The sequence below is a fragment of the Arabidopsis lyrata genome, assembly GCF_000004255.2.
Source record: "Arabidopsis lyrata subsp. lyrata unplaced genomic scaffold ARALYscaffold_6, whole genome shotgun sequence".
Classification (NCBI taxonomy): domain Eukaryota; kingdom Viridiplantae; phylum Streptophyta; class Magnoliopsida; order Brassicales; family Brassicaceae; genus Arabidopsis; species Arabidopsis lyrata.
The window spans coordinates 943,066-966,188 of record NW_003302550.1 but is presented as its reverse complement, the minus strand read 5'-3'; the positions used below and the strand labels follow the sequence as shown (position 1 = coordinate 966,188).

Here is a 23,123-nt window from a genome sequence, read left to right as displayed (position 1 = left end):
CCACATGGCAATTTTTGTCCCGGTTTGGATTGCACGGCACGAGTCTCCCCCACAAGTACAGCTGGAATATAGAAAGGTCTTCTTCTTGTCTAGTTGAATTCCAAAATGAAAAATAAAAACTCGTAACATGTGAGACAAATATATATTCCTTTCCCATGTTTTCTCTGATTTGTTCTAAATGCTCTTTTATTTTTGGGGTTTTTAATATGAATTCAGATTATAAAAATCATATACGTTAAGTTTTTGTTTTTTTTTGTTATATTTGAATTATTTTTGATTATTTTCTATAAATTATTTGTGAAATTGAACTTCACAGCTTACCTACTATTTATTTTCTTTTAAAATTTGTTATATATTTTTTTATTTTCTTAATTTATAACATCAGTATATTTATTTGTTTGTAATTTTACTTTCCTAACTAGGTTGGATGAGCGTCTTCGTTGGAAAGCATGGATCCACCTAGGTTGTCCCGGAGCTGAGTAAGGCGTGAGTGTCGTCCATGGGCATCGATACCTTGCAGCTTTGAACGGAAATGGAGGTAAGCGCAAGATCATACTTTGTGCGGAAACAAAAAAATAACTTATACATTATTATTTTCAAAACTGGTTATTTTGACATGGTAATATCCTTTTCTTATAAAACTTGTATTCTATGAGTACATGGATTTCCTGCAGTTAAAAAAAAACTTTTCATAGATTAAAAAACCTTTTTCCAAACCCAATCTGATAATCTCGGATGTCAAATTCCTTAAAAGAAATAGGTAACAACTTGTAATTAAACAATGATAATATTATATGTAAATTCTGACTTGTCAAAATTGCTTAGTCGCGCAGCCACACGTGCAACCATGTTTCCACCTTGTTTCGTTTCGTTTTATACTTCTCAGAGTCGTTCCTCTTTTCTGGGGGAGGAGCTGAGAAGAGTCCTCTCTATGTACAAGGAAGCCACTAATTGTAGTCCAAGTCTCCATGAAACGTTTATTTGAATTTTGACTATTTCTCAAAATAAATTGGAAACTTATTTGACCTTTCTATTTGTTTTCAGTAAATTGTCAAACACTTTGAACTTGCACTTATTAAATGTTAGGTTTACTTGATTTTATATGACCAATAAGGCTGACTTGATTTTATATGATCAATAAAGGCTGACTTGATTTTATATGATCAATAAGATATTTCCATTTAAGCTTTTAGTTCCAATTTCTGTACATTACTTCTACTGTTTTACGTGTTGAAATTACATAAATTCCTTAAAAACTTTTATAAAAAAAAACGAGGATAAGCTAAAAAAAAAAGAAGAAGAAGAAAATGAGCTTATATAGGCCGCCATTCAAAATTGGTTTTTATTGGGCTTCATTGTGGGCCGAAAGAAGATTTGAGACAGTTTATTGAAATCTCCACAAAGTTGTACAAAGTTTGAAAATGGCCACCAAAGTTTAATATTGCCTTGAACAATCTTTACCAATAAAAAGTCTCTTTTGTTTTAGAACACAACTACAAAAACTATACCATGTTGATGATCTCAGATTCACCTTTACTATTTTTCTCTCATATATTGACTGTTGCCAACTAACTTTCTATTAGTTATTTTGTACAACAATCATTTTGAATAATGTATTTTTCTTGTTACCACTTTGTTCATATCTAGCAATCACACATCTATTTGATATTAATGCCAGTTGCAGTTCTAAAGAAGCAAAAACTGTATAAAACATGTTGGTTACTTGTTTTTCTTATTATTATCAATTGACGTTTTGTTGATCACTTTGGGGTGCCAAAGAAAAAGAAATGGATATTTGATAACATCTGGTGTACCATGTTTAAAATTTAAAATCTTGATCAGACCGAACCAGATGCAATCGAACCGGTTAGTTAAAGAAAACCGGAATCGTTAAGGAAATAACCCAAAGACTCTGTAACACGAGAACATTTACTTTTAACGGAGAATGGCCTGGATTGTCGGAATTCGAACAAGATTCCTGAGTTTCGGGAAGGTTCCACAAATCTCTTCTTCACTGTTGAGAATCTATTATCCTCGTAACCATCAGAATCCTTCTCTTCTTCCTCTTCCTTCGTTCTCTGCCGCTCATAGTCGTCGTCGCCCTCTGCTTTGGCTTCGCTCATCTCCGCCTGTGTCCTCCATGACCACTCAGGCTGAATCTGGGTCTTCCCAGCAATCCGATTCTTCCAAAACGGTATTTTCTGTTCGTTGAATTTGTAGCTAAAATTTAGAATTGTTTTCTGGTATTGAGAGTCAATTCTGTTCGAAATTAGGTTTTCATTGGTTTTATACTTAAAAGGGGTTTTTTTCATGTCAATGTCGAGTGATGATAGATTTGCTTTGTTTGAGTTCAGTGAACCTTATTCCATAGCCATAGATTTGCTTTTGTTTGATTATAGAATGGGTTGTTGTTTCTCATTGATTATGATCTAAAAACGTGTAACTGAGTCTTATACTATAAATGAAACTATGATGATGCTTGTTCAGATTCTAGACTCTTTTTGTATTTGGTTATGTATTGGCGATTTAAAGTTTCATAAGGTTGAGAGTTTGAGACCATCAAAAGGTTGAGTGAGATGCAAATTCTCTAACCGAAATCTATCTGCATTATTGTTTTGCATCTTATTATGCGTCATGGAACTTCTTCTGTTTTTGGTCTAGTTATCTTGATGCTGGTTCTATTCTTCTTTATCCCCATTTTTAACAACTCTTTGAGCGCAATGTTTCGCTGGATTATATCAGCCTTCTTGGTACCATAGTTGATAGTTGTCTGAGAATATGGACTGAAGATGTCCATGTTGGTGCAGGTGAGAGTGGTGATAAAGGGAAGAGTACAGGGAGTGTGCTACAGAAACTGGACTGTTGAGAACGCTGAGCAGCTTGGGGTTAAGGGATGGGTGAGGAACCGCAGGGACGGTTCAGTGGAAGCACTCTTTTCTGGACCACCTGAAGCTGTTGATGAGATGCATCAGAGGTGTCGCCGTGGTCCTCCTGCAGCCATGGTAACTGGCTTGGAGGCTTTCCCTTCCACTGAAGAACCTGGATCAAGTTTTGAATACAGATCAACCGTCTGACTGATTCTCTTTTAACGGAGGGACAGAGAGAGACAGATGGTTCTCTGAATGTTGCAATGATTATGGATGTCTGGACAAGTTGTAACAAGGCTTAGATTAAACACACATGCCATGTATATAATTATGTGTCTTTGATTCATTTTGGTCTACGTCGTTCTGCCAAATCTATTCAGTATTTATAACCACCGACACATTTTACACGTCCATACACTTCACTTTATCTCTGCGCAGTTATTTGGACCAACGGGGTTTCTACTTTCTCGTTAGCAACTTGATATTGCCATCACTGGAGCTTCAATGGATTCTTCTCCCAGGAAACAATATTGGGCATATCAGTGTTTGACAAATCAATAGAACAGAATACAAATTCGATAATATTTCTTACAGCAAGGGCAATGGCCATTAAGCTACTTGTTCACTCTTCTAGTATCTATATCCCCCCCCTACACTTTTGGGTACAAAATATTACTCCATCGTACTTGAAAACTATTTTGTGTGGACAACGCTTCTTACACATGAAGCAAAAAGGTCGAGACATATGATGATTGTTGGGTAGAGCAGACATCTTTTTATTGTTGAAGCTGATCCACGATGTACCAGGCTTGATGTATAAAGCCACCCCCAACATACATTCAATGAGTAGGGTGATACAGCAGTACTCATCACACTTATAAAATCGCTCCTTTGGATTTAAATTTCTCTCGCAAACTTCACACCAATATGTCATGGTACTTGTTTCTTCCCCATACGAAAGAGTGAGCATATGTTTGTCATGCTTATACCTCACCTTTTGAGGTAAAGTAGCACATCTAAAGCACAAAGCAAAATCACACTCTATGCAGTTGAATGTTTCACTTGTCACACTAAAATATGACTCTTTGCAAGCGGAACATTTTCTCCGCTCTCCTGGTTTGGACGTTAGGAATAAAGGATGCATATGACTTTCATGGACTAGTGGCTCAGACGTGTTTTAATGAACCTTCAACGTGTGACACGTAATTATCACTTGAATCCGATTCTGAATCCAAAACTGTAGACTTGACGTTAAAACCATACTGCGAAAACATTGATATGAGCTTCCTTAGCGGCCGCAGCTGAGAATCAAAATCCATAGAGTTGTAGACAGCAATGGTTTGAGTAATGAGTGACATTAGCTCCGACTTGTGCGAATCCAAATCCATTGAGCTGATCAGATCGATTATTCGAATAATGAGGGATATGATCTTGGAATCAATTCCTGAAGTAAAACTCCAAGAGTTGGTGTGAGACATTAGTTGAGTGATGCGTGATCTGATTAGAGGGATAAGTTGAGTAGCGTATGCTATGAAATCTGTTGCCACCTCTGGACACATATCCTCACCTCTTAATGTAGATATCATTTTAGAAATGATATATAAGATGAGCTCCGACTCCCAATCCATAGCATCTGTATAGCCGTAGATAACATCATCTTTCTCTTCTTCAGTGAGAGGCACTTGTTGGACCAGATGGCCTAACTGAGAAAGAAGTGATAAGAGCTCCGAATTCGGGTCCATTTCAAGGAGGATAGAGAATACTTGAGAAATGAGTGAGTTCAGCTCCGGCTCTGACTCCTTGGGATCAGAATCTATGGAGTTGATGATAGAGATCATTTTAGTCACCAGTGTTACCAACTGCGAATCTGGTCCTGATCCTGAAACAACAGAGTTGCCGACGGCGATTGTTTGCTTCATCAGTGATATGATCTTCGACTCCGGCTCCGGCTGCGAATCCAAATCCAGAGAGTTGACCAGAGAGATTTGTTGACAAGTAAGTGTTGTGAACTTGGACTGCAGCTCTGGTGTGTCATCCCCAGAGCATAAGATAGTTAACATTTGAGAGATAAGAGATATCATGAGCTCCGACTCCGAATCCATAGACCTGCCTGCTGAAATGGATTATTTGAATAGTGATGATGATTATTTTGAGTAATGAGTATAAGAAACTTAATGCTGCTCTCTCTCTCTGTATATATAGAACTCGTAGCTTGCGGCTCACGAGACAAAACCTCATACAGTCACTCTCGCGCCAGAAACTGTTAAGAAACCTAAGAAGCCTTTGATCGTTGCTCATTTAGATCTCTCTCTAAGGTTTTTCTTGAAAAAATGTACCCCGGTTTTTCCGGTGCCATGGGCCGTGGCGTTGAGCGTCACGACATTTGGAGCTGGACCTTCCAGAACAGTGCCAAAAGAACCTAAACCGGTTCTGTTGAGTATGCTTTTTCAATTGTATCAGAAAGTTGTAACCGGAATGAATAAAAAAAGCAAATTATGTTGTTTAAAGTGTTTGTATTTGACTATTTTCGTAGTAGCATATCCTGCGAGGACTTGTGTATTTGATGTTATGTTGATTTTCATTAATCTAAGATTCCAAGTAGAGACCCTGACACACAGAAACTTCTCAAGACTCGCTTCAAGAATCAAAAATTGATGCAAAGCAGAGTAGTTGCTCAAGAGTAGAAGATCAATGGAAACATCTCATAACATTAGATAGATCAATGTTTGACTAAGCAGTGTGATAAAAATCAAAACTTCATCTCAATCTCCGGTGGGAACAGTCTGCCACGGTGATTGAATATCATGAAATCTGAGTTATCTGGTAAAGACACAGCCCTGAAAAAGTTTTGAAAGAGACCAGTTAACAGAAGACCAACCCAAAACCAATTCAAGAACTATACTGCATAAGAAGCTATGTGAGAGGCTGTGAGCTGTGACATAGATGAAACAATCCTGTTTCACAAAAGGGTGTCTAAAAAGCCAATGAAACAAATCTAAACTGATTGAAAGAGTTAGGGGCAGTTCTTGTAACCCATAGCCGTAATTGGACCAAATCCAAACTAAAAATTTTCTCCATAACCACCAACCTTTGAATGTCCTGCATTTTAGACAACCTTAGCTACACATAGTACTATTAAAGAAACATCAATGTTGGAACCCAGACCATCTCTAGACGACAGTTTCTTGTCCATGAACATTAGTCTTTGGACATTCTCAATCAATGGGAAAAATAAAAACTATCAAATTTCCATGTTTCAGATTGATAAACACTGATGCACAACAGAGAGTTAAAGAGACATCAAAACTAGACCTCGAAACATCTCAAGAACACAAGCTCTTTAAAATGAATTCATGAACAAACACATCCGTAAACCTTCTCACTCAAAAGCAAACATATTCACGAGAAACGCCCATGATTAAACTGAATAATTGAACCAAATCTAGCCAGAGGAAGTCTCTATAAGACCCGTAACTCTATTCCAAGCTAAACATACGAACAGAGAGAAAAATTCATCCTTTAACTGAGGCATCAATGTTGGACTCTTTAACGAATCCATGACCACAAATCTATGAACACCCTAAGTCAATAGCAAAAACACTCACTAGATAACATGGTTTAAGATTGATTAACACTGACACACAACAGAGAGTTCAAGAGAAAGATGATCACAGACCTGTTTTCATCAGAATCCGGATGGATCGAGAGAAATTTCCCAGGGAAAGTCAAAGCAGCCCACATACACAGAGCTAGCCCGATGATCAACTCCAGAATAACCTTAAGAAATCCAATCATGAGACATGTCAAATCATAATCACTGCTGATAAAATTCCAAGAAAATTGGGGAAAAAGAGAAACCTTTATCATATACTCACATTAATCGGTGGTCGAGAGAACTCTTCCTCCATGATCTTCAACAATCCTCTATCTGATACAAAGAAGAGAAACCCACATGAAGATCCTATCTCAAAATTAAAGTAGATCTGACTCAATTGGAACTGAAATTGGATTGGGAAGAGTTGACATACATTGGATTGTTGAATAAGCGGCATGGGAGAGAATCAGAACGCCGAAAACTCCAACTACGAACCCTAAATTCATCTTTAGAAGTTCTCCTTTTTTTTTCTTCTCCAAGTTGATTCCCGATCTGGATTTTCTCGTCCAGTACTCTCCGCCGAGAATCGAACTAGAATAGAAGACGATCAGTGGAATTTAAAAACGGCAGGTAGTTATAATATCGTAAATCTCAAAGTAAAAACGGCGCAACGTCTAAATAGAAACGAAGAGACTAACAAACGGCGCGTAGTTCTAGATTGAGGATATCCTATAGATAGTGATAACAAAAGATTTATCTTTGCCCCAAAAAAAAAAAAAACTAGATGAAAATTTAATTAATTTGATAACTTTTCTAACAACAAAAAGGGTTTATCTTTTTGGAAATTAAATATTTTTCTCTAAGAAAGTTCAATTCAAATGAGGTTTTAAATATGAAAATTTATTTAGAATTTCATATTGATTAAAATTTATTTAGAATTTCATATTGAATTAAGATGCAAACAATAATTTCTGCACCTAACTTAATATTGGTATAAAAAATGGCATTCTATTATAGACCAAAGAAATGAAATTGTAAGATATAAAAATTTCTATTTAGAAAAAAGTAAAAAAAAAAAAAAAATGTAGCTTGCTTGATACCGCTAACTAATAAGAAATTTCTATTCCTTTCTTGTGTTTATCACCTAGAACCAAAAAGGAAAACTGTTATCCTCACCTCTCATGTTACTTTTATTTCCAAATTTCCCCCATAACTTTTTAATCTACATTTAGGTACTCTCACCACACTATAAAATTAAGTTAAAAATTAGTCAAAGTGAGATCGATTTTTTTTTTTCCTTCTAAATATACTTATTATTTTTTGTTTTAATGCTTGATAAATCATAATAATATATATTAATTGATATGATTTAAAGGGAACATGGGGTATATATTACAATACAAAAGTTTGGGAAGGTTTTGAGATAAATTTAAAAGGTTAGGGGTCGTATAGCGATAAGTAAAAGAAAAAGAAAAGGAAATTAAATTCCGCTTCTTTTTCCAACAAGAAGGAAATCAAAGAGCTATAAATCCCGAAACCAGCTCTCTTGAGATCCCATTATCATCATCATCATCATCATCATCATCATCATCATCAAATCGATCTCTCTAGAAACAAAATTCGCAACTTTCTTAAGAAAACTCTCTTTGTTCAATCTCAGCTATCACTATGTCAAACCAACCTGAATCTTCCGACTCGTAAGTACACCCAGATCTTCGATTTTCGTTTTCCGATCATAAAGTTTCGATTTTTTTACTTGGGTTTTTCGATTTTGGGATTAGGGTTTTTAGTTTGATCCTAACTTTAAGCTGGTTTTTGTTTCAGGAAACCTAAGAAGGATTTCAGTACTGCGATTCTCGAGAGGAAGAAGTCTCCAAACCGACTTGTTGTCGATGAAGCCATTAACGATGACAACTCTGTTGTCTCTCTCCATCCTGCTACCATGGAAAAGCTCCAGCTTTTTCGAGGCGATACAATCCTCATCAAGGTTAGGTTTTTGTTCGAAAATAGGGTTTTCTTTCCTTGGCTAATGGATTCTTATGTGATTCGTCTTGAATTGTGATAAATTGTCACTTTCATGTTTTTACTTTGTATGATCTTGGTAAACACATTCAGTTAGTGGTACAACTTTTTTGTCTGAAGAAGTGGTTTTTATCTCTGTGATTTCTAACTTGATTGGGGTTTTGGATTTGCAGGGTAAGAAGAGAAAGGACACTGTGTGCATTGCCCTTGCTGATGAAACATGTGAGGAACCCAGGATCAGAATGAATAAGGTTGTAAGGTCTAACTTGAGGGTTAGACTGGGAGATGTTATTTCTGTTCACCAGTGCCCAGATGTCAAGTATGGAAAGCGTGTGCACATCTTGCCAGTTGATGATACAGTTGAAGGCGTTACTGGAAACCTTTTTGATGCTTACCTTAAACGTAAGTTTGCTTTAATCTTTGATTCTCTTTCATATCATAGTCGAGCTTGTCTTTTGGAGTTCTGTGTTTGCTGTAAGATATTTTTTATAAGTTTGATTGTTTTCTGAACTTAAATTGATTTTTTTCAACAGCTTACTTCCTGGAGGCGTACCGCCCAGTGAGGAAGGGAGATCTTTTCCTAGTGAGAGGAGGAATGAGGAGTGTGGAGTTCAAAGTGATCGAGACTGATCCTGCTGAGTACTGTGTGGTGGCTCCAGATACAGAGATTTTCTGTGAGGGTGAACCAGTCAAGAGGGAAGACGAAGAAAGGCTTGATGATGTCGGTTATGACGATGTTGGTGGTGTCAGGAAACAGATGGCTCAGATTAGGGAATTGGTTGAACTTCCCTTGAGGCATCCACAACTCTTTAAATCAATTGGTGTGAAGCCACCAAAGGGAATTCTGCTTTATGGACCTCCTGGATCCGGGAAGACTCTTATTGCTCGTGCTGTGGCTAATGAAACCGGGGCATTTTTCTTCTGTATCAATGGACCGGAAATCATGTCGAAACTGGCTGGTGAGAGTGAGAGCAACCTCAGGAAAGCATTTGAGGAGGCTGAGAAGAATGCCCCTTCTATCATATTCATTGATGAGATTGACTCTATTGCACCAAAAAGAGAGAAGACGAATGGTGAGGTTGAGAGGAGGATTGTCTCTCAGCTCCTTACGCTTATGGATGGACTAAAATCACGTGCCCATGTTATTGTTATGGGAGCAACAAATCGCCCCAACAGTATTGATCCGGCTTTGAGAAGGTTTGGAAGATTCGACAGGGAAATTGATATCGGTGTTCCTGATGAAATTGGACGTCTTGAAGTTCTTAGGATCCACACGAAGAACATGAAGCTAGCTGAAGATGTGGATCTAGAAAGAATCTCCAAGGACACGCATGGATATGTTGGAGCTGATCTTGCAGCTCTATGCACTGAAGCTGCCCTTCAATGTATCAGAGAGAAGATGGATGTGATTGACTTGGAAGATGACTCAATTGACGCCGAAATCCTCAATTCCATGGCGGTGTCTAATGAACACTTCCACACCGCTCTTGGAAACAGCAACCCATCCGCACTTCGTGAAACTGTTGTGGAGGTTCCAAATGTCTCCTGGGAGGATATTGGAGGTCTTGAGAATGTTAAGAGAGAGCTTCAGGAGACTGTTCAATACCCTGTTGAGCATCCAGAGAAATTCGAAAAGTTTGGTATGTCTCCATCAAAGGGAGTTCTTTTCTACGGTCCTCCTGGATGTGGGAAAACCCTTTTAGCCAAAGCTATAGCAAACGAGTGCCAAGCAAACTTCATCAGTGTCAAGGGACCCGAGCTTCTCACAATGTGGTTTGGAGAAAGTGAAGCCAACGTCCGTGAAATCTTTGACAAGGCTCGTCAATCTGCTCCTTGTGTTCTGTTTTTCGATGAGCTTGACTCCATTGCTACTCAGAGAGGAAACAGCGTGGGTGATGCCGGCGGTGCAGCTGATAGAGTGTTGAATCAGCTTCTGACAGAAATGGATGGAATGAATGCAAAGAAGACTGTATTCATTATTGGAGCAACTAACAGACCAGATATCATAGATCCAGCTCTTCTTCGACCTGGAAGACTCGACCAGCTTATCTACATTCCTCTACCTGATGAAGATTCCCGTCTCAATATCTTCAAGGCCTGCTTGAGAAAATCTCCTGTCGCTAAAGATGTAGATGTGACTGCACTCGCTAAGTACACTCAGGGATTCAGTGGTGCTGATATCACTGAGATCTGCCAGAGAGCTTGCAAGTACGCCATCAGAGAAAACATCGAAAAGGTCAGAGATATGTTTACCTTCTGAAACATGTTGTGATTAAGTAACCTTAAGTGCCAATTCGTTTTAATTGTTCTAATCTTGACCCTTTTTGTGTTTTTGTTCCTCAGGATATTGAGAAAGAGCGTAGAAGGAGCGAGAATCCAGAGGCGATGGAGGAAGATATGGTGGATGATGAAGTTTCAGAGATTCGAGCTGCTCATTTCGAAGAGTCGATGAAATATGCAAGGAGAAGTGTAAGTGATGCTGATATTCGCAAGTACCAAGCTTTTGCTCAGACACTGCAGCAATCTAGAGGGTTTGGATCTGAGTTCAGGTTTGACTCAACCGCTTCTGCGGGACGCACCATTGGTGGTGCAGCCGCTGATCCCTTTGCCACTTCTGCAGCTGCAGCTGATGACGACGATCTCTACAGTTAGATTATGATTTCTCTCGTTTTCTTTTCTCTTTAACTTAAAGTTATGATCTTTTGGATGATGTCAAGAGTGATACAGTTATAACTCCTCCGGGTTTGTCAGGTTAAAACTCATACTCTCTTGAGCAACTTATTTTGATGTTTATTGCTTTCTTAATTAAGGTTATTGTCCTTAGAAGGAATAATAATATACGAGAAAAATTTAATCGTCAAATTTGGAATGTGAATTAGCTGAATAAGGAAATGATCAAAATGTTGTTTATTTTTTATTTCATTAGTTAATTCTGTTTTTTGGCAGAAAAATTTTCTTTCTTTCAAAGAAGAAAATAATATTATTGTAAGACTTTGAAGCTGTGAGCTCTGTTCATCATCCTCTCCCTCTACGAAGGGACTATTTCAAAGAACATTTCTCTCTCACAAGTCAATAAATATTAATATAACCCAGTGATGATGATCCATGGCCTGTCTAGTTTCCGAAACGCCACCATTTTCTCTTCCTCTGTAGCTCTGTTTCAGATGTGTCTAAACACCAAAAGTATGAAGAAGAAGAAGAGAATTAAGATGAAAGAGGAAAGAAGCAAAACTTAGTCTGTAAAATAAAAGGTTTCTAGAAGTTACCTCTGTTTAAGTAGATGGCGTTGTAATGAACCTCTGCCCAGAAGCTCAAGAAGATTACTGCAGACAACAACAACAAAATAACAGATCACTGTAATAAACCATCAAGAGAGAGGTATAGTAGACAAACAAATTTAAAAGTGAAAAGAAACTCTTTACCTCCTTTGAATTCTTGGGAGGTAGGAAGAATTTCAATGTAACATGTATCCTTGAACGATGTTAGGACTACTATTTTCACCCGATACTGCGATGTTTAAAAGTTTCACCAAACTGATTAATAACTATGAACTGAGGAAAGTAAAAGGAAGATCAGCTCATCTCTTTTTACAAGTTTAAGAATTTATACCGCATCTGCAGCTGCCTGTAATGTCACATGATCGCCCCACTCACCACTCCTGTTTCAAATTTTAACATTAAGCTTTAACAAGAGAATTGGCAGCAAATGCGGTTACGGAGTTCTTTATGAGGAGAGATTTTACCGAGACATCTTTTTTAGATACTCAGAGAAGTCCATAGGAACGTATCCTTGATAAGAATCTGGACGAGATTTGAGCTAAACCAGGAGATGAAAATTGCAAAAACAAAAATGAGTTCATGCAACTTGTGGAAGCTTGTAAAAATTCTCAAGAGCAAATAGATCATCAAACCTGTTTTACAATTTGTCGTCTAACATGTTTATGGCGATCTGCGGTTTTGTACAGTTGATCAGCTAAAGCACGGAACTGAAAAGAAAAAGTTGGGAGGGAGCATTCAAGATTCAAAATGATGAGTAAGAATCTAACTAATTCTTCCAGAACGATCTACTTATGAAGAAGTTTACCTGGCAATTACCATCTCCTGGAACCTTAACCTCGGTGAAGTCAAACATCTCTAACCTGAAACAATGGGAAGATAATAGAATCAAGAATGGTTTATATATGATAGAAAACATAAAATGAGCAAAAATACATACCTATTCCGAAGTCTTTCATGATCTGAAACTGCTTCTTCTTCCGGAGGTATTTCTCCATTTATTTTCGGTATATACTGCATATATATTATCATTGATTGTCAAATTATAAGAACATATTTACATCAATTTGAACATAATAGATTCTCTTGAGTATTTACCGGAATGGGAACCATTTGATTCAATCTCCTTCCAAATTCACCATCAGCATCACATTGATCTGATTCCCACGAGTACACATACTCATCTGTATCACTCGGGCTTGAACACGAAAACACATTAACCGAATCATCGCTCCTCCCATCTTGATCATTATCATTTCCTATCCATTCTACAACACCCAAAAACACATCTCTGTAATCTAATCCCCAAAACACAAACACACACACAAAAAACATAAACCAGTGAAGAGCTAGTTCAACAATAACCTGAAGAATAATCCACAGCAGACTGATCATTCCAAGCATATCCATTGTTGTTATTACTATAGTTATTAGTATAACCTTCTTGTTGATGTTGTTGTTGATTCTGATGCGAAAAATCGTTACTTTCTGCGATTTCAAGCTGCAAAAAATCGTCTTGGAGAGTTCTAGCAATGATCTCATCGTTATCTACATCGCTACTACGATGATCTTCATACTCTCTGTAATACTCACCACTCTGGTGATGATGATGAGCTACTTCATCATCCTCATGAATCATCTCAATACCATAAGGAGGATACGTGTATGGATGTGGACCAAGAAACCATTCCACAATACTTGTGTTCTCTTCATGTGACACCATCTTCAAAAACACCTGCCAAGAAAAAACGTTATCAAGAAATCAAAAAGCTTATCCATAACAAATCAAATCAAATACTCCAAAATGACTTAATTAACACTCCAAAAAAAATCAATTTATTTTAGTTGCGTAAATCTTGGGAGACCTCTCTGGGCATTTGACGGGAAAATTAAACAACAGAGACTTTTCAACAAAGACGAAAATGTGACTTCTAAAGAATTAACAAAAATGTTGTTGCTACTCCAAAATTTCTCCAATCATTTTTTCCTAAATTAGACACAGTAACTAAAGTCATTATCACAATCAGAACTAAAAAACAAAGAGACCAACTTGGAGATTTAGTAATGAACTCAAAGAAGGAGTTTTTTTTTTGGCTATGAATCGAGAATAAAATCGACCTAGATCTGAGAAAATAAATGGTTTAAAGGAAGAAGAAGAAGTTAGATCAAAAGTTGAAGAAACTGACCTTTCACTTACTAAATCTCTGCAACTTGAAGACGGAATTGAATTTTTACTAAAAATAGACAACTTTTAGAATTTTGGGATGAAAGATTGAGAATTTAGGTTGGAAATAAACATAATTCAAATGGTTTTTTTTTTTTTTTTCTTTTCTCGTAACTTTTCTTCTTCTAAAAAGACTCAATTTTTTTGGCTGATGATGAAGAAGATGAAGAAAAAGGATCGAGAATGATTCGAATAAAAATAAAGTTCTTCCCTTTTTCGATTCGAGAAAGAAACCCAGAAAAAAAAGAATAAAAATGAAAAAGAAAAATGAGAAAACGCGCAAAATGCCACTCAATATTTATATGAAAATCTGGGCTTTTGCTCTTTTGTCACGAGATTTTCTAGCCGTTGGATCATTAATATGAACGGTCACGACTTCATCGCTTATATTTATTCATTCTTTAATGTTGTTACAACATTTTCCAAAGAGGTGTCTACTAAGGAAAATGATAATCAACTTGATTGAAAAAAAAATCCTTATAATAATTAATTATGGGGTGTAGAATCTAGTTATGATTCTAATTTATTTTTCTTATCATAAATAGAATCGAAGTGGAATCTATATCGATCAAGTTTATTTGAGGTTATTTCAACTTATATTTCTTGTCATAAATACTGTAAAAGATGGATTTAAATATTCGAAATGAACAAAAAATTGGGGGATATAAATTTGTTATTTCAACTTATTTTTATTGATATAATCATAAATGAATCATGATTTCTTTTGCATTTGTTAATATATTCGGGTCTGTACCAAATCCCAATAAAATAAATTTATAGCTAATGAGCATTTAAGGAAGGATTAACATGCAAATGTAATTAGTTAGGAGTAGTAAAAAAAATCTAACTAGTTAGGCTTAAATGTTGAAAATTTTCTTAAAGAGGCAAATGGGTCCGTCCAATAATACACATGGTTGCATAGTTTGAAGCCTTGTTTGAAAAATCGCTAGGCGCTAGTCGGGCGCTCGGCATGGGCCTAGCGATTAATCAGAAAATCGGATTAAAATCGGGGATTAACCGGGGATTAGTTTTAGGGTTATTTTAATATTTTTAAAATATATTAATCCAATATTGTAAAAATTTATGATTTTTATTACAAATTTATGATTTTTATTAAAATTTGAATACAAGTTATTGTAAAACATCACAAACTCCCTATTCAAATGATTGAATAATAAAAATGAAAGGTTTTTTTATACTTGCAATCTAAAAAATAATCGGGGTATATAAGATTAGGTGGAAAATAATCGGATTAGGCGGGAAGTAATCGGATTAGGCGGAGAATAATCGGGTTACTGATTTTTTAGGGGATTAGTCATTAATCGAGGCGGATAGGGTGGGCCTAGCGATTAAGCGGGGAGTAATCGGGGCTAGGCGGGGATTTTTAGAACAGGGGTTTGAAGTATTCCCAATCATATCCGGCGCGAATAAATATTTTTTTACTTTATTTTGTCAGTGTAAGAATTCCACGTGGCACAAACTCAATTTTATTGAATTCCAAAACTAATCGATTCAATTCTTTCAGGCAGCCCCCTTTGTTTGATTAATTAAATAAAACTCACGCAAAGACTCATCGACAAATTTGTGTATAGTACTACTATTTTAATATTCTTGGGAACACATGAAAACAAATTTGTTTTTATTAAAGTTTCTTAGGTTATAATAAATGAACTAGGTTCTATGTTCTGGCGGTGAATGAATGAATCATATGGATGCTTTGCGAATGCTTCAATATAATTTACAGAAAATAATTAAATATATAAAGTATAAACCTAGATTGACAAATTCATGCAGTATGAGATCTAATGAGTAATAGTTACACTATAGAATAATATAAATGGGTTAGTCGAAATAAAATAAATCAAATTGGTTGCAAAATAAAACAGATTAGAAAAGTAGTAGTCAATTTATGTTGAATCAGCCTATGATAATACGGTATATTTTAATTTTTATGGCATGGGTCATGAATGATTTGAGAAACCCAAAAGCCAGTTTTTGTGTAATTCATTATTTTTGTTAGGTAGCAAAATTTAATTAAACGCATACGTAATTATGGTGTGTTTTGATCAACGTTAGTAGTTGTGAAGATTATGCTGATGTAGTCATTAACAAATAGCAACTCTCTTTTGTAAAAAAAGAATTTCAATTATCCTATGTGCATATTATATGTTACTTGTCAATTAATCGAATATTATAACTAAAATAGTCCATTTCAAAGGGTCAATCCATTATACTATAGAGTTACAATATGAATAAAATGTTACTATTGTGGTAGTTCATTGAGCAAATCTACCAAACAACATGTATGCATTGTTTTCTAACAATCATAGTTGAGAACTAAATATATTAGCGCGTGGTTTACTACAAATTCTATGTTCAAACTAATCATGCGCATGCCATATAAATTTATAAATATATAAATCTAGTTAATACTACTTGATAAAATAAGTAATACGTGATTAATGTGACTGTGCAAGAGTATCTAGTGGTTCGTATTATCCAAGAGATGTAACAAAATGACACATGCTTTCCAAGGCAGCAAGGTGTTTTTTTTTTTTACAAAGTTCGATTACGTAATAATAATAATATATTATGTTTGACATAAAATGCTTACAATATATACTATGTTTTGACATGTTATAACTAGATTTTATGTGAATTTTTTCTTAACTTACTACTAGTTGACATTGATATGATATCATTTAACTCTCAATTGAGTGTTTTTTTTTCCTCTGTTCGTTTACACTAAAGTAATCAGTGAATTTAGGCTTCTTCTTCTCATTCTTCTGTTTTTTTCACACCAATTAAGCTATTTATAATTTTATTTGCCTACTATTTGCTTTTCACGTTACTTTTTTATGAAATTCTTCTTTTTGATCTTGAGATGCTATGATAATTTTACTTTTACGTAGTTCTAAATTTAATGGCTTCCCCTGTTTTCAGCCAAAATCAATGCTTCAAAAGTCAAATTGTTTGCCATTGTTAAATGCAATCTAATCAAAATTATTCCACTTATTGTGTGTTATTTTTTATTTTATTTTTTTCGCTCTTTATTGTGTGTTAAAAACTAACTTATTGTGTGTTAAAAAATAAAAAGAAAAACAATTGATGCCTTTTTTTCTTCTATTATTTTCATTTAAATTTAATTTAAACAAAATCTTCAACGAATCTTATAATGGGCTTATCATAAGATTATTAATATTGCGACCGGCCCAAATAGCCCATTAATAGTATTGTTTGGTTCCAACGTGTTTGATCACTATGAAGTGAGTGAAGTACTGCAAAAAAACTTCGAAAGCACTTGAATATATATGTCAAATAGATCGTTTAATTAGGAATATGGAACATCTCACCAAAAATAAAAAATGGAATGAAAGAAGAAAACTCACAAGTTTGTTAATTTACAGTATTTAAACAAAGGCTTGAAATTCACTAATTTGTTTCTGACGTAGCCCGAATCAACAAGCTCTCACATTCTTTGGGTTCCACAACTTTTCTAACCAACCTCCTTCGCCACCATCAAGAACCTTCTTATTCTTCCCTTCCTCGACTCTAGAAGCTTCTTGACTCTTTAGTGGAACCAGCTGTGGTTTCTTGCCACCATTCCCAGGCGATGAAGCTTCCACAATCTTTGTCACCATCTCTAACACCTCACTCATCTTTGGACGCGCCTTTGCGTTCCTAGTAAGGCAGAGGTTGGCCACAACCGCGAGTTTCTGCACTGGCTTGATCATGTACTTCCCCTCGAGCCTCGGGTCTACTATGAGACGGAACCTCCTTGTGTCGGATAAGTAAGGTCTCACCCATTCTAGAAGCTTCTGCTCTCCTTTAGGCTTGTTTCGGTCTAGTGGTCTCCTTCCTGTAATGAGCTCATAGATGAAAACTCCGTAACCCCACACATCGCTTTTCGATGTGAGACGACCTGTTTGGATGTATTCTGGAGCTGCGTAACCCATTGTTCCTACTACCTGTTAAACCCCCAAAATTAGAACTTTCTTGATCTTGCAATGATTTTCTATAACCAGTCAAGTGAAAATGTACAAAACTTACATCAGTAGAAACATGGCTTGATCCTGGTGAAGGACCTAAGCGAGCCAGACCGAAATCTGAAAGCTTCGCTTTCCAATTCTCGTCTAGTAGAATGTTGGATGACTTGAAATCACGGAATATTATCTACAAAAGGAAACATGTTTATATTTAACTGATCAGAGAAACAGATGAAGTGAAAAAACAGAGGATTTCATGTTCAGTTACCTGAAAGTCCATTTCTTCATGAAGGTATGTTAAACCCCGAGCTGCGTCTTGGGCTATTCTCAATCTGAGGTCCCAAGTAAGTACTGTCGGTGACCGCGGGGATAAATGGAACTCGACGCTTTGGTTTGGCATATATTCATAAACCAAAAGCCTTTGGATTCCACGTTCATCGTCTTCTGCACAATGTCCCAACAATTTCACCAAGTTTGAATGCTCGACTACACCGAGAAAGTTTACTTCAGTCACCCATTCTTTATGACCCTGCAAAAACCAAAACATGATATCTTAAGTTATAGAAAAGAACACTAACATATCTTGAGAACGAAGATGAAGAAACCATACCTGCAACCCTCTTTTGCCTAGCTGTTTAACCGCGACTTCGATTTTCTTGGACGGGTCTTCTAAGTTCTTGATCGTTCCCCAGTAGACACAACCAAAACCGCCTTCCCCAATCATACCAGACCTGCTGAAGTTCCTTGTGGCAGATTTAAGATCACCAATAGTGAACTCTCTAAGGTTGTTTTCTCTAGCTGACATGCTAGTGTTGGAGTTCCTACCAGTGGATGATACTGTGCTCGTTCCAGAAACATCCCGGGGACTGAAATCTGAACTGCTTTTGTTTACATCACTGAAGTTAGATGTAGGTGAAACCGGTTTAGGGCTTCTCTGTTCATCTTTCTTGTCTCCAAGAAGGAATAAGAAGCATTTCATCTTCTTAAAGAGATTAAAACACCGAGGTTCCTCCACTGATACACACAAACGAATTAGAGTGAGCAAGTTTGGTTCAGTGGAACATTTTCAAAACAATCATCACAACGATTGAAACTCTAAGCCACTTGACTACAGTAGAAGACTCAGAATCAAATGCACTATTCATTTGTTCAATTCATTCTAAAAATTTTGATCTTTAAATCCAAACTAATCCAAAACAAAGGATCAAATTATGTAACATCAAGGAATCTGATAAATTGTCGAATCAAATTAGAGATTCAAGAAAACCCCAAATTCTGTGACGAAACCCTAAATTTTGCAAGTTAGGGAAAGAATGTTTCTTGGCCTAACTTACAAGATTTTATAATAAAGATTAAACCTTTCCTTTGTTCCCTAAACAAGAACTTCAAGAAGTATAAAATTCGTGATAGATAGGTAAAGTTACTTGGAGGAAATTACAAACTCACCTTTGAGATCTTTGTGTACAGACAACAACAACAACACCCAAAAAAATCAAAACTTTGTGAGAAGTCGAACAGAGTTAAAAATCACCAAGCGAAAGAGTTTCTGATTAAAAAAAAAGTATTGTTGACTTGAAAAGGAAGATACAAATGTTGGAGCTATTTTTGAGGTCTGCTGAAAAACGAACTTGGGAGTAAAAGATGGAAGGAGGAAGAAAAGATGACCAAGACTCATAAGATGAGGAAGGAAAAGGAAGTCAAAGGTTTCTTGAGACTAAATTAAATATATTTATATGTATAGTGCGATAAAATAATCCAAAAAAAGACGAAGACAATTTGGTCAATGAATAATAATTGAAAGCAAAGATTGGCAAACAAAAAATGGTTTCCAACTTGGAAACTCGAACGCTAACAAGTTAATAATGCTTGAAAGAGTACATGTACCGATGTACGTCTTCTTCTTCTTTCTTCTGTTAACACTCACAATATAGTCCGGCTTGGGTATAACATGTATCCAGATTAAGTGAATGGGCATGTAAATGATCATCTTGTTTCACACTGGGAAGATATGCACATTCTTCATGGAGAGCATAATCACATTTCATGCATGCATGTATAATCTTTACCATCATATAGAGGGAGTATACACGCTTGACAATATTTTTCTTCACCGTACCATATTTTTACATCTTCCTCAAGTCGCATGGGATGTTCTCGATGACTAAAATGTAGTATAAACCCATCACGTATGGCGGCTTAATATTTTCGTCGTCTTCTTCTGGTTCTCCTTCGAGCTCCTTTCAGTCCCAAATCATTTCTCCTTTGCGACTTATGCGCCCTGTTGCACATATAATATGCACAACAGAAATGCAGCCCCTTTTCATGCAAGTATATATATGCCCCATAATTTTCGTCAATCTTTGTGCGACAAACACCGCAACTTCTTTTTCGAGGTGAAAGAGAAGTAAAAGAAAGACGGTGTTTATGACTACAAGTATATGCACCTTTTATGAACAACGAAACCACAAGGAAGGCATACGAAGATGATATCCGTATTAGTTATATGTTTCTTATCGGCTGATCTAGTGATTTTGTATTTTTTATATGGGAGTTCGTATCCACGCTATGAGATTTGGTGACATGACTAATTGACTAATCAACTCCGGTCTAACTTATTATACTCAAAACAAGAAAGTACCGATCAAATTGCAGTATCATAGTCTTTAGATATAAAGATACTTGTCACTCAAGATTTTTACTTGACTTCTTGATCATGTAATCTGACTTCTAATTGAAAAAAAAAAGAAGAAGTAGAAGCGCACAATGTATATATCCAGCATAATTAAATATGTATAACGTCTTTGTCCGTAAAACATTTCGGCTATGATTGGTAACCAATTTTAAAGCTGTACAGCTTTGTACAGCTTTGACAGTTACCAATCACAAAAGCTTTATGAAAAGCAGTACACTATTAAAAAAAAAAAAAAAAAAAAAAAACTGTTTTATTGGACAAAAACAAAAATAAATTAAAACAGTTACGGTTAAATACAGTTATGGTTAAATACGGTTACGATTAAATACGGTTATAACGGTTACGGTTAAATACGGTTATAACCGTTACGGTTAAATACGGTTACGGTTACGGTTACAACGGTTACGGATAATTACGGTTATAGTTATTTGATGACTACAATATGGTTAATATCGGAGGCGAAATCTTACGAGCTACCTAACTTATTATAATACTTTTCATAAAATCAAAAAGTATGTTACAAACCAAATTTTCTTCATTTCGAGCAAAATAACAGTATAACATATTTGTTTGAGAAAAAGACCATTTTTTATAACGTAGATTTTTTCATATGCGCTATCATTTACTTTTTTGAAAATCTTAATCTGAATATTCGATAATTTTTTTTGAATTATATGGAGTTACAATTATATTATTAAAGTTTTAACTATGCGGTTAACCATATGGTTAAATAACAGTTTTCATATGTTTACCCTTAATTAACGGTTACGGTTAATATATTTTTTAACTGTAACTAATTATTTTTTACGGTTACGGTTTTTAACCGTTTTATACCGTTACGGTTGAGAAACGGTCCGGTTACGGTTGAGAAACGGTCCGGTTACGGTACAACATATGGTTACGGTTAGCTTTTGGTCATGCCTAGTAAGCATGACCAAAAGCTAACCATAACCGTATTTTGGATCGTAATTGGACCGTTTTTCAACCGTAACTGTATAAAACGGTTAAAAACCATAACCATTCACCGTAAAACTAGATTAGTTACGGTTAAAAAAAAATACTAACCGTAACCGTTAATATACCGGAAACGTATCAAAACCGTTATTTAACAGTACGATTAGCCGCACGGTTAACCGTATTATTAACCACATAATTAAACTTTATAAAATATAATTGTAACTATGTATAATGTAAAAAAAAAAGTCTCGAATGTTCAGATAAAGATTTCCGAAAAAGTAAATAATACATCCTATGAAAAAATCCCATTAAAAATAATAATTTTTTTCTCAAACAATTATTTTGGAATGTTATATTGCTCAAAATAAAGAAAATTTTATTTATTATAGGACTAGTAAATTCATATTATTATTCTAACAATAAAATATTGTTCATTCTATATAATCTTAATTTTCATATGTAATTATATACTAAAGTACATTTCTATATAATTTTTTCTTTCTTTCTAAATTCTTAATATTATTTATTATGTGTACCGCTATGATGTTTCCAATCAGAATAAATTTTTAAATTTTGTTCTGCGTTATTTTTTTGTACAGCTTTCATGTTTTATTCTTTTGTACAGCTTTGCACTATTCCCTAACAGCTAACAGCTCTAGCTAACCGCTCCAGCTAGTATATTCGTTTATTAATTTCTTAAAAAGTAAACAAATGGTCGAGCACCAAGACAGAATATTGAATACCTAATGAAAGAATTTAAAGAATATATAATGGTTAACAGCATTTTAGCACACGCTTAGCTACGTATGATGGGTTGATGAATAGTACAATACTAGGTGTACGTTAAGATATTGGTAATCACCAGTGACACATCAAAATGATGATGAAATCCAGCATTAGAATCTGTTTGTATTAGATGATAGATGAACTAATTAATCAGTTTAATTATTGATGATATTTTAATAAAGTATTTTGAATTTGGTAAACCATCAGTGACAGATCACACAATGGATATATTCAGGATAACAAATCATTTCGGATTAGATAATTTGTGTAAAATATGTGAGTTACAGATCGCGATGTATGGTACGTAAGTGGTATTGCACTTTGTCCAAGAATCTTATCTCTTTTCTCATCTCTTATCTTTCTCCAACATTTAATCAAACCCTGGGACCCTCTATTTTCACAACTTGAATAAAATGTGTCTCACTTTTATAAGAAAAAAAAAAAAAAAAAAATTTTAGTTCTTCACAAAGGAACTGCTGCTTTAGTAAAATAACACGGAAAACCGGTTACTATGTTCAATTCATACCCCAAATTTATAGTTGTGCAAATCGATCTATCAAATGTTCGTGGAGTTTCAACTTTTATCAATTCGTGAGGCACTGCTGCTTCCCCAATGTGTCTCGAGTTTTGGAGACATCCCTGTGAGCTTTTACGAGTCTGTTTGTTACAATTGATCTGTTCATGAATCCTGATTTGTCTTACGGTGCCTTCTTTTTCAC

General features: G+C 35.4%; 5 protein-coding genes across 5 annotated transcripts; 2 read left to right on the top strand and 3 right to left on the bottom strand.

Moving 5' to 3' along the window:
• The first annotated feature begins 1,464 nt into the window (after nucleotides 1-1,464).
• LOC9307100 (acylphosphatase) lies at nucleotides 1,465-3,213 on the top strand. Its single transcript, XM_002873042.2, has 2 exons — nucleotides 1,465-2,194; nucleotides 2,808-3,213. Exons 1-2 carry the CDS (start codon nucleotides 1,946-1,948, stop codon nucleotides 3,072-3,074), a joined length of 516 nt encoding a protein of 171 aa, XP_002873088.1. The 5' UTR covers nucleotides 1,465-1,945; the 3' UTR covers nucleotides 3,075-3,213.
• Nucleotides 3,214-5,489: 2,276 nt separating this feature from the next.
• LOC9309156 (membrane magnesium transporter) lies at nucleotides 5,490-7,155 on the bottom strand. Its single transcript, XM_021022800.1, has 4 exons — nucleotides 6,896-7,155; nucleotides 6,743-6,795; nucleotides 6,544-6,644; nucleotides 5,490-5,704 (listed from the first exon to the last, which is right to left on the bottom strand). The coding sequence occupies exons 1-4, from the start codon at nucleotides 6,966-6,968 to the stop codon at nucleotides 5,617-5,619; spliced, it is 315 nt and encodes a 104-aa protein (XP_020878459.1). The 5' UTR covers nucleotides 6,969-7,155; the 3' UTR covers nucleotides 5,490-5,616.
• Nucleotides 7,156-7,961: 806 nt separating this feature from the next.
• Nucleotides 7,962-11,346, top strand: LOC9307098 (cell division control protein 48 homolog E). The gene is made up of 5 exons (XM_002873041.2): nucleotides 7,962-8,159; nucleotides 8,287-8,449; nucleotides 8,658-8,886; nucleotides 9,018-10,720; nucleotides 10,828-11,346. Exons 1-5 carry the CDS (start codon nucleotides 8,131-8,133, stop codon nucleotides 11,134-11,136), a joined length of 2,433 nt encoding a protein of 810 aa, XP_002873087.1. The 5' UTR covers nucleotides 7,962-8,130; the 3' UTR covers nucleotides 11,137-11,346.
• Nucleotides 11,347-11,440: 94 nt separating this feature from the next.
• On the bottom strand, nucleotides 11,441-14,248 carry LOC9307097. Its single transcript, XM_021022799.1, has 11 exons — nucleotides 13,946-14,248; nucleotides 13,125-13,494; nucleotides 12,858-13,027; nucleotides 12,700-12,773; nucleotides 12,568-12,622; nucleotides 12,395-12,469; nucleotides 12,227-12,300; nucleotides 12,094-12,142; nucleotides 11,907-11,991; nucleotides 11,751-11,807; nucleotides 11,441-11,654 (listed from the first exon to the last, which is right to left on the bottom strand). Exons 2-11 carry the CDS (start codon nucleotides 13,480-13,482, stop codon nucleotides 11,599-11,601), a joined length of 1,053 nt encoding a protein of 350 aa, XP_020878458.1. The 5' UTR covers nucleotides 13,483-13,494; nucleotides 13,946-14,248; the 3' UTR covers nucleotides 11,441-11,598.
• Nucleotides 14,249-17,262: 3,014 nt separating this feature from the next.
• Nucleotides 17,263-19,665, bottom strand: LOC9307096 (probable serine/threonine-protein kinase PBL19). The gene is made up of 5 exons (XM_002870980.2): nucleotides 19,416-19,665; nucleotides 18,580-18,983; nucleotides 18,238-18,498; nucleotides 18,034-18,156; nucleotides 17,263-17,951 (listed from the first exon to the last, which is right to left on the bottom strand). Exons 2-5 carry the CDS (start codon nucleotides 18,946-18,948, stop codon nucleotides 17,442-17,444), a joined length of 1,263 nt encoding a protein of 420 aa, XP_002871026.1. The 5' UTR covers nucleotides 18,949-18,983; nucleotides 19,416-19,665; the 3' UTR covers nucleotides 17,263-17,441.
• Between the last annotated feature and the right edge of the window lie 3,458 nt (nucleotides 19,666-23,123).

What these genes read in the sequence shown, in the direction of transcription:
- LOC9307097 (XM_021022799.1), bottom strand. Translation starts at nt 13,482, where the DNA reads ATGGTGTCACATGAAGAGAACACAAGTATTGTGGAATGGTTTCTTGGT. An exon ending in ATCAAATGGTTCCCATTCCG is followed by an intron (nt 12,774 to 12,857) that starts GTAAATACTCAA and finishes ATATATATGCAG; the next exon opens with TATATACCGAAAATAAATGG. An exon ending in GACGACAAATTGTAAAACAG is followed by an intron (nt 12,301 to 12,394) that starts GTTTGATGATCT and finishes CTCCTGGTTTAG; the next exon opens with CTCAAATCTCGTCCAGATTC.
- LOC9307096 (XM_002870980.2), bottom strand. Translation starts at nt 18,948, where the DNA reads ATGAAATGCTTCTTATTCCTTCTTGGAGACAAGAAAGATGAACAGAGA. An exon ending in ATGAAGAAATGGACTTTCAG is followed by an intron (nt 18,157 to 18,237) that starts GTAACTGAACAT and finishes TTCCTTTTGTAG; the next exon opens with ATAATATTCCGTGATTTCAA. An exon ending in CAAGCCATGTTTCTACTGAT is followed by an intron (nt 17,952 to 18,033) that starts GTAAGTTTTGTA and finishes GGGGTTTAACAG; the next exon opens with GTAGTAGGAACAATGGGTTA.
- LOC9309156 (XM_021022800.1), bottom strand. Translation starts at nt 6,968, where the DNA reads ATGAATTTAGGGTTCGTAGTTGGAGTTTTCGGCGTTCTGATTCTCTCC. An exon ending in TCTCTCGACCACCGATTAAT is followed by an intron (nt 6,645 to 6,742) that starts GTGAGTATATGA and finishes GGATTTCTTAAG; the next exon opens with GTTATTCTGGAGTTGATCAT. An exon ending in CCGGATTCTGATGAAAACAG is followed by an intron (nt 5,705 to 6,543) that starts GTCTGTGATCAT and finishes AAACTTTTTCAG; the next exon opens with GGCTGTGTCTTTACCAGATA.
- LOC9307098 (XM_002873041.2), top strand. Translation starts at nt 8,131, where the DNA reads ATGTCAAACCAACCTGAATCTTCCGACTC. An exon ending in GCGATACAATCCTCATCAAG is followed by an intron (nt 8,450 to 8,657) that starts GTTAGGTTTTTG and finishes TTGGATTTGCAG; the next exon opens with GGTAAGAAGAGAAAGGACAC. An exon ending in TCAGAGAAAACATCGAAAAG is followed by an intron (nt 10,721 to 10,827) that starts GTCAGAGATATG and finishes TTTGTTCCTCAG; the next exon opens with GATATTGAGAAAGAGCGTAG.
- LOC9307100 (XM_002873042.2), top strand. Translation starts at nt 1,946, where the DNA reads ATGGCCTGGATTGTCGGAATTCGAACAAGATTCCTGAGTTTCGGGAAG. An exon ending in AATCCGATTCTTCCAAAACG is followed by an intron (nt 2,195 to 2,807) that starts GTATTTTCTGTT and finishes ATGTTGGTGCAG; the next exon opens with GTGAGAGTGGTGATAAAGGG.